The sequence below is a fragment of the Amblyomma americanum genome, chromosome 1 (assembly GCF_052857255.1).
Source record: "Amblyomma americanum isolate KBUSLIRL-KWMA chromosome 1, ASM5285725v1, whole genome shotgun sequence".
Lineage (NCBI taxonomy): Eukaryota > Metazoa > Arthropoda > Arachnida > Ixodida > Ixodidae > Amblyomma > Amblyomma americanum.
Genome location: NC_135497.1, coordinates 517,120,525 through 517,135,682, shown reverse-complemented (window position 1 = coordinate 517,135,682; position 15,158 = coordinate 517,120,525). Strand labels below are relative to the sequence as shown.

General features: G+C 45.3%; 1 protein-coding gene across 1 annotated transcript in view; it reads right to left on the bottom strand.

Moving 5' to 3' along the window:
* The window catches only part of LOC144116217 (mitochondrial-processing peptidase subunit alpha), a 123,914-nt gene that overhangs the window by 5,857 nt on the left and 102,899 nt on the right, over positions 1-15,158 (bottom strand). Inside the window, exon 12 of the mRNA XM_077650947.1 lies at positions 16-160. Within this exon, the coding sequence (XP_077507073.1) occupies positions 16-160 (145 nt within the window). The remainder of the gene's footprint in view (positions 1-15; positions 161-15,158) is intronic.

The following is a 15,158-nucleotide window of genomic DNA, read 5'->3' as shown; positions in this document are numbered from 1 at the left end:
TACCCATGTACTCACTGATCTCTGTGATGTAGTAGTCAGCATCCCTGCGGTGGCCACTGGCCAGCACCTGTCGGCCAATGTCCTCAAACATGACAGGGCGTGCCTCCAGGTTCATAAGGAGCATGGACTGCAGCTGCGTCTTGGCCCGCTCCAGTTCCATCTGCAAAGGCATCTGCTCATCAGACAATCCGGGGGGTGACCAACACAGAACAGCGCTTGTGTGGTTTCAAGGCTTTTCCACGAGACACAACTCGCAGACCTTCAGGGGTCCAGTTCCCAATGTGATGAGAACAGGAAATGGAAGTGGGGGAAAATACACAAATGCTGCGCATTACAAAACCACCCATGACGAAGGAAAGGAATACCGTATATACTCCTGTAAGGGCCGCACCCCCAACTTGGCAGTCAGTAATATGAAAAAAAAAGTCAAAAAGGAATACCGTATATACTCCTGTAAGGGCCGCACCCCCAACTTGGCAGTCAGTAATATGAAGAAAAAAAGTCAGCCGAAATAATTGCTTCATGTGTGCATAATTTCTCTCATGTGGTACACTGCACTGAGAGCTGATAGACAATAACTGCCTGCGACATAGTAGAACCACATGAGCTGTCCCACGCGCTGGACGTCGCCTGGAACCGCGAACATGTGGCGCTGCAGTGCTGCTAACTCATCTTGTGTTGTGTTTGGTTTAGCGGTGCAGAAGCATCTAAGGCTGTCATGCGCCAAGCTCAAGGGGTACAGAAAAACTGTTTCAGCAGAATTTTGTAAAAACAGGAAAAAACAATAGCGGTGTAGAGACTAAAAAGTTAGTTTGTATTACCTAGTGATGAAAGAGGAAAGAAATTTTAGATATGAATAACAGTAAAGCTTTAAAAAAGGTGGGGTAACCCAGCGTCCATTCTTGACCGGGCAAGGATCTCGCGGTTCCCCACAAAACAAATAAAGACCTCAGCCTTCTTCTCAGGAATGAGAAAGTGGCTGAGGTGTGTATCAAGTATGTAGCAAAGCACGGGGCCAGAATTTAGAGCTTTTCAAGAACACCTGTTTCCCTTAAAGGGGCTGTGAAACACAGCTTGAAGGGATGCTGGCTGTACTTCAGGTGAATTCTTTATGTCACATAGATCCTGACTCAAAAAGAAATTACAGGAATCGGCACATAAGAACAGGCATTATTCAAGGAGCAAATTTCAAAATACAAGCAAACAAAATGCAGCCCTCAACTATATTTTCGTGGTGCTTCTCATTCCCATTTCACTTTTCCAATGACGCAACTGGGCGAAACCAATCAAAACAGCCTCTCTGAGCACATCGCGGAAGTTTGCATGCCATGGTTGCCTGTTTGCTGTAACTCATTCTTGCCAAGGCTGGCAGCGTCTGCATGGTTACAACCACCACCTTAGACGGCCAGCTGGCTCAACGATGCTTCATCATCGCAACGATGGCACAGAAAGGAACATTGGTCAATGGCGTTCCCTGACTTATCCAAACTCAAGCGCGAGATATTGCGACAGAGTGGCGACCTGCGTGAGATACTAGATACTTTTAACCAAATTCTTTTAGCATAGCGCGTACCGCAACCACTTACCACATTTTCCTTCCCACATGCCACATACCGTGGCCCGCCACTACGAATACGCTGATTGGCCACCGCGAGCAAGGCACGCGCGCTCTTGACGAGAACGTCCTCCACAAGCTGACGATGCGCACTGGCAAATGTGAAACGAATGGCTTTTTTTTTTTGCATCCTTCCTTGGGACCAAAACAAACACTTGTAGAATGCAATGTCTCGATCAGACCGATTCTGCCAACCCGTTCTCAAACACATAGAGAGTAGCCACAAGTACTGTGTGCTAGGTCAAAGATGTGTACAGAGGTGCAGTCCTTCGATGCAACACAATAGCCAGAGCCTCTGGTGGGTTTTTTTTGTTTTACTTGCTTTGTAGCGCTTTTACGCAAGGCTAACGTTATTTGCTTCATTGCTCCAAGTTTCCTGCCATGTATTTTTCAATTGATTATGTTTAACCTCAAGCAGGTCTTTAGGGGGAATGTTCACCTTTTTGATTTCACAACCGCGAGCTTGTGCAGCACATAGGTCAGCTCTTTCATTGAGAGTTGGGGGTACGAAATACTTAGTTTTTGTGATTTCTTTGAAAATTTTTGCGACTGCTTTGAAACTATGCCAGTCTCTGCTGGAGTAGAGGATGCCACAGTTTTTACCAAGAGCACGCGAGAATAACACGACACCGAGCCTGTACCTTTGTTGCTACTTTTTCACTGCATGCAGGGCACCGTGTGGTCCAATGTTAGTGAAATTCTTGAGTTGGTTGAAGACAAGCACTTGTTTTTTTCGAGAGATGCCGTGTAAGAGGCACGGCACCCACGTTGCCAGTATCCAGATTTCCAGCCTCGAGCTCACAGTATCTACACTGCACTAAAAATTTGTAATACGAAAATCTCAAAGACTAAGTCGATGCAGAAGCATTTCAAGTATTCATACGTGTGAAGGTGCTCCTTGCAGTGAGGGTTCGTATTCATGCTTTCTGCTGCGTTCAGCAGTATCATACTGCATCCACATTAAGGATTTTTCTGTGATGACTTTTTTCATCCCACAACAAGAACTGTTGGGCGAGTTGGTCAGCTTTTCAAGGGTTCAACCTTCAGCGTAGTTAGGCTGCTACTCTGTTCTGCATCGCCCTGCAGTTTCAATTTGCTGCCATGGGTGATATCTTGTGTTATGCTTTGTCTTTTGGGTTGGTGTTGTTGACCTACAAGCTATGAATGCTATTTCTCCATTGAATGAATAGACACCTCAACATGTGTGATGGGCCGCTCTTGAAACTTCCTTTCTGTATGAAAAGTTCTTGCACTAAATGCATGCATCTTCTTCAGAAGAAAAAATGTTCATTTTTACATATAAACTATGAAAGAGGATATATTTATACAAAACAAGCAGTCACAGGAATCTCAGATACAATTGCACTGGCTATTCTGCAATAGGGCCTCCAGGTCCCAGTGATTCCATTAGGAATCGTTATCTGCGAAATATTTTAGCTCTTTTAAATGTGTTTAGACAAAAAAAATAAATTTTGAAGGAGTAACATGAGACTTACTTGTACCCTTCCATATGATTACAGAATAACCAAAAGGGTGGCTCAGTGGTTAGGGCGCTTGGCTACTGATCCAGAGTTCCTGGGTTCGAACGCGACTGTGGCGGCTGCGTTTCAGTGGAGGCAAAAGGCTAAGGCACCCGTGTGCTATGCAATGTCACTGCGAGTTATAGATCCCCAGGTGGTCGAAATTATTCCAGAGCCCTCCACTACGGCACCTCTTTCTTCCTTTCTTCCTTCACTCCCTCTTTTATCCCTTCCCTTATGGTGCTCTTCTCCGATATGCAAGACAGATATCCCACCATTTCCTTTCCACAAAAACCATTTTTTTCAATTTTCGATTTTTTTTCTTCTACACAGTGCAAGGGAAAACGCGTATGCAGCTTCTAAATCGCTCTCCTACCTGCTAGCATACGTCAGTCAGGTGAAAGGACGCTAACATATGTTGATGAATTGCTAGATGTTGGAACTACCACAAAAACAATACAACTTTCTCACTAAATTAAAGACTGGTGGCCTCTAAATTTGGTGAATCCAATTAGAATCACTTGGCCTGACAGGGCTAAGGTAGGGTGGTCTTGCAGACCCATACACAACGCATCCATAATCTAAGGTAGAGTGCACTACAGAGTGGTAGATTTGCAAAAGATATGTTCTATCAGATCCTCAGCGTTTTCGTGAGAGTACTTTGGGTATATTCAGACTGGGTAGGTGTGCGGCAGGAATGTGAGCTTTCTGTCAAATATTATGGCTAAAAATTTGTGTTCTTGTTTTACTGCAAGTACGGTTTCATTTAGGTGCAGGGTGGGATAAATCTGCAGGCCCCTTTTGAGTTAAAAGGAAAGCAATGGTTTTTGTGGGGAGAACTTCAATCCATTTCTATCTGGCCAGATTGCTAGTTCGTTCAATGCGAGTTGTATCTCTCTCACGTGTTAATAAGCTGTAGGATATACTATCGGGGACAAAAGTGGTATACTCCACGCAGCGGGAGCCGGAGCAACGGAAAACTGCATCGTAACACCATCTAAAGCATGAAACATCGAAACGAGTCAAGCGACATGCCTGCAGATAATAAAGGGCTCCCATTGGCTGTCCCGATCCCAGATGCCACCTGTAGTTGGGGCTATTGTGCAGTTTTCCATTGCTCCGGCACCCGCTGCATAGAATATACCAGTTTTGTCCCCAATAGTGCATGCAATTTGAAGGTCATCAACATATAGAGAATGTATTATGGATTTTGGAATTATTTTAGCTATGGAATTCATTTTTACAATAGACAGTGCGGTACTTAGAATACACCCCTGCAGTATCCCATTTTCCTAAATTTTCTCGAAAGGGTGCAACCTAGGCATACTTGAAATGAACGGACAGACAAAAAATCTTTCAAGCAGTTAGGAATCCACTATATGTTGATGAACTTCAAATTGCATGCACCATTCTATTCTTCGTTGTGTCCCGTTGTTATATTGCGCTGTTCAAATATGAATCAGTACCAACTCGCTCAGTTTGCAGCCTTAATGCATGCACTATCGGGGAAAAAAGTGCCACGGATATCTAGGTCCACTAGGTTGCAAAGAATCCCAAACCTCAAGGTGGTATCATGAGCCTTTTCTCCATGTCAAAAAATACTGCCAGACAGTGTTGTCTGTGTATGAATGCTTCACGGACTGTGTTTTCAAGGCAGACAAGATAGTCATTTGTAGAATGTCATTTTTAAAGCCACATTGGTGGACGCCAAGAAGTTCACGCGATTCAAGAATAAACATTAATCTAATACTTAGCACACTTCCAAAACATTTTGCAAGACAACTTGTGAGGCTGTAACTACCAGATGAGGTTTGCGGTTTTCCAGATTACAGGAACGGCACTATCATGGCCTTTTCCAAGTCTCTGGCATTTTTCCAGATTGCCATATTTTGTTGAAGATCAGAAGACCTTCTACAGCAGCTTCGGAGAGGTGGGAAAGCATTTCATAATTTATTTCATCAGAGCAGGGTGCTGTCTGTTTGCCGGCCAACAGTACTCAGTGGATTTCTTGCAGTGTAATTAAATTATTGTAATGTTTGTACTACCACTTGTTGGCAGTCATTTTTTAGTTGTGTTCTTGTACTTTAAAAATGATTTTCCGTAGTGTGAGGAACTAACTGTGGAGAAATGTTCCCCTAGTATGTCTGCCTGCTCGCTAATACTTGTGTACCAGGAGGTGCCAGAAAAAGAAACTGTGAAAGGAGAAAAGCTGCCATTCAGCTTATGAACTTGTTCCCACATTTGTTTGGATGTAACTGAGCTATTTATGAATGACGCACAGTTCTTCTTCTCAGCGTCACGACACATGCATCATGCTTTTGCTCTCGCCTCTTTGGAATTAATTATTAAGTTTTTGTGTGTTGGGTATCTTTGGAAAACTCCCCATGCTTTCTTTTGCTTCTTAGCATTCTTGTGTGTACTACACCTGATGATTGCGGAATAGCTAGGCGTGCGGCCACATTGATGCTTCTTCACTGTGGCTTAAGTCCGCCAACACACAGATTATCGGAAAATATTGTATCCAGACTGGCCTTTTCTCAAAACAGCGGCCAGTCGGCTAAGTGCAGTTTCCAACAGCGCGGATTGCTAGGGAGGACTGATGGTGACGATGATAAAGTGATTACCACAGGAAGGTAATCACTTCCATAGGGGTTGTCGAGAACATCACACTCAAAATCAGTAAAAACAGAAGGTGAGCTAAAGGACAAATCTAAAACGCTCATTTCACCCGAGTTGCGGTAGAAGTGTGTCTGCCTGTACTGAGTAGACAGGCATTGTTGGATGAGATAAAATCTTCTACAATGCAGCCTCTGGTATCTGTCTGTTCATTTCCCCAAAACGAGGAGTGTACATTAAAATCCCCTACTACCAGATAAGGTTCTGGTAACTGATTAAAAAGTGCTTCTAGATCATGGTGTGTTACAGTGAGGTATGGTTGAAGACATATTGAGCATATTGTAATTGTTTTAAAATGAATTAAGAACAGTGACTGCAACTGCTTCATATTTTGTTTGGAGCTTGATTTTGTGCATTGAAATACCGCTCTGGACTACAATATTAATGCGTCCATACGGCCTACTTGCCTGCTCTCAGTCTCGTTTGAAAGACTTTATACTTTTTAGAAATACATTTATGTACAGGCCCCAAGTTGGTGTCCTGTATACATAAAGCTACAGGAAGCAGCAAATTTAGGTCTCTCACGTCGCTCTAGTTTTTTTAATTGTCCACGGCAGTTCCAGTGGATTAGGAATGCAATGATGATTTTTGGGGATGCATTTAAAACTTAGGTCCCTGCTTGTTTGGGACATGTTACTGGGATTTCTCTTTTTTCCTCTCACGAGAGCTTCACCACTGCTGCAACAAAGCAAGCTTGGATGTGTGTCCATTGTCTCACTGGAGGCACTGCAGTTCCGCGGAGAACCTGCGGGAAGAGGGTTGGTGGGCTTTTCTTGAAGGGGGGAAGCCTCACGGGCTGCCGACTTGGTGGCTGGCAGGCGCTTCTTCAGGGGTGGCATAGCAGCTTTTGCTGCATCTGCCAGAGGCACGGGTGGCCCTGCCTCAGGCTCACTGCGTGTGGCTGGGCAGGTGCCACAAATCGGTATGGTGTGTCGCACCCATGCAGCACACCAGCAAAGTTCGTATGGGGTGTGAAAGAGAATGTGCCCTTTGTCAATGCATACTGCTTTCATGCTTTTCTGAAACTGATGTTTTCCTTGTTTTTAGAGTTGATTTCTTTTTTTCATTTTTCCAGTATGGGCACGACCTTGAGTAGGCAGTGTGCTCTCCCTCACAGTTGGCACAGTGTAGCACAGTGTCGTCACAGTTCTCTGCAGGGTGATCCTTCGAAGTGCATTTCACGCACGTTTGGTGGTCGTGGCAACTCTGAGCCATGGCTAAACCTCTGGCAATTGAAGCATCTCCGGGGGTTAGGAATATAGTGTCTCACGTTTACTTTTAAGTATCGTACTTCAATGGTTTCGGACAGTGTGCTGGTGTTGAATGTGAGGACCAGGTGTTTTGTGTCTATTTCTTTGTTATCCTTACTGATTTTAATTCGATTAACATTTGTGACATTTTGGTCATTGAGCCCTTCCGCATTTCTTTGTCAGTGAGATGTATGAAGTCCTTTTCTGACATAACGCCTCGGACAGTGTTGAGAGATCGATGAGCTCTGACTGAGACTCTGATGTCTCCAATAGGTACAACATTTGTGACTTTGGAGTTCTGCACATTGCCATGGACTTCAAGCAATAAATCACCACTGGCTATTTTGGATACTTTGCAGCTGGAGCCTAAGGCATCTATGAGCTAAATACTTTGATACAAGGAATGGGGAGATGATTCTAGCTTGTTTTTCTTTTAGTTCACTATGGATGATCTGGAACTTTGAGAATATTGCTTTCTTTTTAGGGAGAAAGTTGGTTTCTTCAATCTGCCCTCTGTCCAGAGAACGATAATGTTTAGAAATGGGGGGGAACCATAAAATCTATGTGTTATTTGGCCAAGGTGCCAGCCGCCCACCAAGGAGCCCAACAAGAGGCCGGGTCAGGAACTCGCAAGCAAGTCATGCTGGCGCCAGACGTACACCCCAACTATAACCTAATATGGCATAACACAGGGTAGTTAGCCACCCAAGGTTAACCCTGGCTGCCAGAAAAAGGAAAGACCATGAAGAGAGTAAGAGATAGGACAGGTGTGAGAAAAAAGATAGGAAAGTGAAAGATGGAGGGGAGGTCAAGGACAGGGAGAGGCGACTGCTGGTCGGGTCAGGCCGGAGGTGCCATCTACAGAAAGCGGGGGCCAAAGTGGTGTGTTGCCTCTGCCAAGGGGCCCTAAAAGTCCAAACACTCAGCATCGGCTCAAACAATACGACCCCCTTTCGCGGACACAGAGCTGCCACACACATCTAAGCATGGGTGCTCGGGTCCGCGGTGGTGCACTGTTCACCGACATCCCAGGGATGTCCCTGCGGATGCTCGGGTAACTGAGATGTCACAACTCACCATCACCTGCGCGTTGCAGATGCCCCTATGAGGGGGGGGGGGGGGGGGGGGGGGGGGTTAACTCGTCTTGTGCGCTCTAGATTGGTGCGCAGCCATGCAAGCGGTGTGTTTCTTTGTGGCGACATGCCGTTCGCCCCGTGTTGCTAAACCTAGCGTGCTTCGAATCTTGTTACCAGTTTACTATCACACAATAGCCTCACATTAAAATGAACATGTAATTGATTTCCGCAAGGCCTTCGACACTCACACTGCCTCACACTGACGGCCACAGGTCGCACATATGATGCACTGGCTATTCGAGCGCCAGGCCTTCGGAGGACCTTTACCTTAACTTATAATCCCGTGACGTTTGCCAATAAACTGATCTAGCAACCTGTTTTACCTTTTGCGGTTAATTCGTGCTGGTTGTTGGGCACGTGTCCTATCTCCCACACTTTCAATGCATTATGCATTTGAAGTATTCGCCGGGACTGTGCTAATTCGTCATAAAGATGCATAATTGGGGCTCAGCTGTAGTCGGAAAAACTTCAAGAAAAAGTGCCAGTCCCATGTGAGAGCCTAGCCTCCCATATTTTCCATGCCTGGTCATCGGCGCTAAGGTCAAAGGATGCCTACCGTCACATTCGTCCAGGCTGCGAGCGCCACTTCTCGGCGATCGGCAAAAGTACACGTGGGCGATGAATGAGGCACTCGCATCAGGAAATGCCTGAAACCGCGTTCATTGCCTGACTTATCACAGCGCGCCTAGTTTTACCGCTGGTTGTGATGAGGCGTTCGCATCCCAGACAACCTGCTCGCGGCAGAGAGAATGAAGTTCACGCGAGCCAGCAGCACGTGCCCGTTGGCAAGTGGTGAAACCCTCTCCTGACCTCCTCACACTTTGTGCGCAATCAGCGCTGGTACCATTGATTTTGCTTGAACGGCCGCTTTTAAGCCGATGCCCAGGAATGAAAAATATAGGAGGCTATAGTGAGGGCCGCACACCATCAAAACCGTGGGAACAAAATTGCGGCCCTCGCATGAGTATATACATTATGAGTATATGCCAATATGAAACAAATTTCAACAATGCTATTCCAATATGTGAAAAGACCTGTACTAGAGTCCCTGCAATTAGAACTTCTCTGATCCTAACTATAAATAGACACATGAACATTGTGAGTTGTTTAATTTTGAATGGTTCATGGCCCACACATACAAATCTTCACCACTGATGTAACAGAACCGTACCAGCAAGATGTTTCATACAATATTGAAATGCATACCTAGATATATGCAGAATCTATACTAGTTGTGTGCAAAAGCAAAGAATAAAATAAGTTATCAACCAGACAACGTGCAAAACAAGCAACAAGATCTGCCCAGAAAAAGGAGCCGAAAAACAAGCAAGCAATAACTGAGCACCAGAGACAATTAAATGTGCATGTTTTTTAGTGTCACTGCAGTCAAGACATTATGAACAAATGAAAAGCTCTTTGGCTGCAATGAGATTTCTGACTAAAAACATTTAAAAACTAGTGCCGCCCTTCAGCCTAGCCAGACTTGAGTTCCGACTACAGCAAGGCTGACTGAGCTGCAAGGGAGACAATAGAAATCCACAGACTTTTCCTGACAAAAATTCAACACATTTTAAGTGAGCTCATCGGTCCTACACATCTCTGAAATTTTGGTGGACCAAGATTGCACACCACTGCCCGGTCAGGGCAGACTTGCTACCAAGCATAATAGCTAGGTAAAGGGAACAAGTCAAAGCTTTGCCAGTAATTTGTTTTTATCAAATTGTGCCAAAACATTGGTGGATGGCACTGTTTGATCTGAGTCAAGCCAAGGGAGTAGCAGTTCCTTTACAAAAAAAAAAAAAGAAAAGTGTTTGGCCCTAAGCTTAACAAGGCAAAACTAAAGTTTCTATGGTACTTCCCTCATGGAAGGAACCCTTGAACAAAACTCCAGCACGGTCTCGTCCAGAGATGCAGCAACACCGCATGGGGCACTGCTCCTCAAGCTTTGTGCTGTTACTTCTGCCAGCCACACATTCTCCCTTTCTCTGGCCTTGTGAGTTCACTAGGAGTCCTTCCGCTGAGTCAGGCTACATAGCAATGTCGAAACATGCAGCTAAATGCATAAAATTCCCTCCACCCACCCATAATGCCGCACTGTGCACACAATGCTGCAGCTTTCATGAAGGCAGCTGCGAGAGTGTGACTGCACCAAGGATTGAGTTAAGAATCCGAAGAAGATAAAGGAGGAAAGATTCACAAAATGATGCAATGACAAGTACACGAGCTTCCAAGGAGCTGGGGAGAAACAGCTAGTAGGATGCTTTCAGAGACGAAAAAACAAAGGGGAGAGCAATGAAGACACAAACTGGATTTGTATGAAACACTGAATGGACCATGCATGCTGTGAATACAGTAATGCTAAAAATGTGAAAGCCAGAAGATTTTTTTGTCAGCCAAGTTTACTTAGTCCTAGCTCTGATCAACAGAAGGCACACCAATACATGCAACACAAGCTGATAAAAGAAAAAAAATGGTTCCACCATTTATTTGCCCGTGCCTCCAGAGTTACTGCAATACACCCGTAGATGATACAGAAACTGCACAAATAAAACAGTTGCCAGTTCGGACTTCACACTGACTGAGCCCCCACTTGTCTTTCCTTGTTCAGTTGGCCAAACTCACCACAGTTCTGCTTACGTTTTACTAACCAGCTCTCTGCCATGTGCTCGAAGAGACTTCATCGAAAGAAACACTTCTGGCAACTACTGGCAGCACTGGTGAATGAATGAAGTAAAGGAATTTGAACTTCACAAGGATGCACCAAATGTTCAAATTAGGAAAAATTTGAAACAAGTAAACATCTCTAAGAAAATGATTACATTTGCTAGCACAATGAGAAGAAAAATTTGAAGAAACAGTAACATTTATGACAAAAAAATCCATTCTCACAGTCCGATTTTCCTAGCAGAGTGACTGTTATCATTAATCCTGGGGCGTACCAATGTACTGAAAGGACTCATGTTCTTCGATAGTTTAGAACCAACCCACAACAGTGAACGCCTTCCTTATTCGTGACAATGATAGCTGCAAATTCGCTTTTCCTCCTTTATACCACTGCCGTGAGCTCATAATGGGGGTTCTCAAACTGGATTACACTGAACCCTTTGGTTCCTAGCAGTGTTTTGATGCTCCCTGAGCACTGAAGTCCGTGCATGCCTCAATGCACCCCCATTTCCTTTACTTGTTACATTGTTATTGCTTATACACTATTTAACTACAGTAGCCGACGGGTAATTCGGACTCCAATAATTCAGACTTGTAGGATATTTTGGACCTCGATGAGGCACCATCAGTCACCCCATAGAAGCGCATACATATTCGCGATGGATATTTCGGACTTCAAAAGTCCGAAAGTTCGATTTTTCGGACTAATTTCAGTCGCCTGCGGGCCAAAACCGGCCATCGTATCGGCTTTTCAACTGCGCAAAAGGCGCCATCTTGAATTGAGGTGGATTTACGGAGCAGTTGGGTTGGCTTGACACACTTTCGGTACCTCACTGTTGCCAGTAGAGGTCCCTGAAATCTCTTGACACTTCGAGGTGGCAGCCGTCATAGCCGTCCGTCATTGCCGGTGTCATCGCCGTCAACTTGCTTTTGTCGCCGACGTTGTCGCTGGCAGTTATCTGTCGCTGGCAGTTATCGCTTGTCCCATACATTGAAAATTGGTTGTTGGGGGAAGGAAATTGTGCAGGAGCTATCTCACAACTCGGCAGGAAGGAATAAAAGAGGGACTGAGAGAAGAAAGGAAGAAAGAGGTGCCGTAGTGGAGGGCTCTGGAATAATTTCGACCACCTGGGAATCTTTAAAGTGCACTGACATCGCACAGCACACGAGCGCCTTTGCGTTTCGCCTCCATTGAAACGCGGCCACGCAGTCGGGTTCCAACCTGGGTACTCCGGATCAGTAGCAGAGCGCCCTAACCACTGAGCCACCGCGGCGGGACTCGTACGTTTGTCATTTGCCGTTTCGTCACTTGGGTTTTTCTGACCGCGTTGACCGAGTGGTGCTCAGTCTTCACGAAGTTACATCCGTTCGCTGTTTTGTGATTGCGCCCGGCCATTCCGTCGCTTTGAAAGAAAAGTACCTTATCTTTGCGTGTGTTTAACAAGCAGTGTGGTGCACACTCGGGTTGTGGACAATATGGCCCCGTCGGGTCCGTCAAAGTAGAGTGGGAAGTATTCCAACTAAACGCGGTGACCTTTCTGTCTAGCGTATACAGTGAAAGCACAACTTTGGTGCAAATACCGGTGCAAATCGTCGCCAGCAAGAGAAATTTGCCGCGAGGTAAAATCAGTGACATTTTTAAGCCGATTTCATCTCAATAAAGTGATTTTTTTGTACTTCACGGATATTTCGGACTGTTCGATTATTCGGACCATATTTCGGGTCTCTTCGACTCCGAAAAATCGGTCGGTGACTGTATATGGCTACTCATTATTTATTGAATTTAAGCACTTTTCTGAAGGGCTGTATGTCTGCATGCTCTTTTTTGCATGCTTGTCAGGTAGGAAGGGAAGGAAACACTAAGAAAAAGGGGTTCCTCAGCACCTTTTGAAAACTATTGGTGTTCCTTGAGGCAAAAGAGATTGAGAACCCCTGCTTTACACCTAACCATTGTTGAGGTCAAAAGTTTTTCCCATCCCACAACAACCCCAGCAGATTACAGTGTTTTGTTCACCACTTACCTAGAAAAGTATTTGAGAAGAAATTAGGATAAATCAAAATTTGAAAACAAAAAGGGGGGGGGGGTCATCAGCCCGAGATCTGCATAGCACACACGTGATGTGTAACCACAAATAAAACCTGTGCAAGTGAACCACAAAGCACAAACGTGATGTGTAACCACAAATAAAGCCTGTGCTAGTGAACCACAAAGCACACCAACTGATGCTGCTTCGTTCTTTGCACAATTTCGGTGCTGACAGCTGACATGCTCTGCTTTTGGGTTTGGAACCAGAAGAATTCGCAATGAAGGTGTGGGCCAATCCGAGAAGACCGAGACAAGGAACATACGAATTAAGAAGTCGTTTTACACACAGAATTCTGTGCATCATGGCTGAACCATAATGCTCAGTTCGAATAACACTAAAATTCAAGCCAATGAATGGTAAATTAGTGAGCTTTCAGCATACAACACAGCATGAATATGCTTGTCACGAGTGGTAAAGTGTGCTGGCTTTGCAGATGTACACCCTTCCAATTTTTTAACATGAACATGCGAGTGTTGATCGTCGAGTCAATGAGTGCCGTATCATGGAGCCTAGCAGTGAAATGTGTGAGAACATGCATGCCCACGCGCAGTGGACAGTCTGGTGCTAGTGTCCTCTACTTGGCTGTGCTGGGAAATGGACCCAACCGCCATTTATTTTGAGCATGTTATCGTCTTATTTATTATTTTTTTATGAATGCTGTCATCACGTTTAAAAGGACACCTGGTAGTGTGACAGCAACGACAACTGATTGCATAATTTTAATTCACACTTTTCTTTACCACAGGGAGGACGGTGGTACCACATTGCCTTTTCCAACCTCTTCTCTGCAGTGTGCAGAAAACAGAACAGAAAGCAATACCGAACTCAAAAGCAAATGGGGTTAGGCCCATTACACGGAACAGTCTAGCAGAGGACACTTGCATCAGACTGTTCATTGCGTGCATGAATGCATTCTTGCACATTTCTTCACTGTGCTCCGTGATACAGTGCTTACTGACTCTGCAGTCAATGCTTGCGTGTTCATGTTAAAAAACTGGAGGGGCACTTAAGCCCTGCCTTAAGGGTATGACGCGATAATGTTAATAAGTTCATGCCCATACATGGAGAATTGGTAATTCTTGAATTTACATTCATAGATCACTGGGAGTCCTCATACCACTCCTGGTGCTGTGGTGCAGCGATTAAGCAAGGCAACCTCTCACAGTCCGTCCTTAATTCAACTGCCACCTCACCTCACTGCTTGCTCACAATCCTGTGGCCAGGTTGTGATGACGCCACAAGGTCACGTGACCTAGGTGGCCCACCTAGATTGCTGGATCACCCAGTTGCGAGGCTTCAAACAGTTGCTGATGCCGGGAGAATTTTTTTTTACATGCCCCGTAGAACCTCAATTATGTGACTTTCAGGGGACCGCGTGAAGCCGTCGCATAATCCAGGCTTCGCATAATTGAAAATCTTCCACAAGTGATGCATCTGCATAATAAACAAGCTCGCTACTCTCGCTTTCAAAATTAACTGAAGTTCTTTTCCCCGCACCTTATAAAAGCGCATGTTTTCATCTTGTGACAATTAGTTCCAAGACCTCGTGCAGCCAGGCTTTTCGATGCTTTAGACAAGGCGTGTGAGTGCTCCCGTCCCTGTGCATAAATAGACGTCGCATGCACTTCAAAAATGATGATTTGGGCGATGCACCAGAAATGTGGCTGCTCTGACCATTCGAAGACGTTTTGTTGTGCACTGTACGACCATACCAGGGACATGTCTTTCTGTTCAGACTTCTAGAACTGCTTTCACTTCAAGACAGTAGCTAGGCAGCAATGTCTGTACGAGGAATTCGCATCATAAAGGGAAAGATAAAACAATGTTTGCCTGCGACGCAAATGCACCGGTGGCACACTTTCTGCAGCGATGCACAGCCCGCCTGGTGACAGCACACCGCTCGCACCTGGCTCGCACTGTGTCGCTAGGCCTAACATGCTCTGCAGCGGAAAGTGCTTTCAAACTAGCTGCCAATGATCACAAAAATGTCTAATCTTGTTGCTGCCTCTGCAATAACTTCATGCTGATATTCATGTACAGTTGATTTCCGTAACGCCCTCGTCAGCGAAGCGTGTGAAAAAGCAGGCCAGATGAGCCGCCTCACTTCGACGGCCTCAGGTCGGATGCGCGCAGGAGTCCAAGCCATCGGTAGGACCATCATTACAGGCAGTCATGCGGTCGATCACATCATTGCGCGCGCCTCTGTCTTG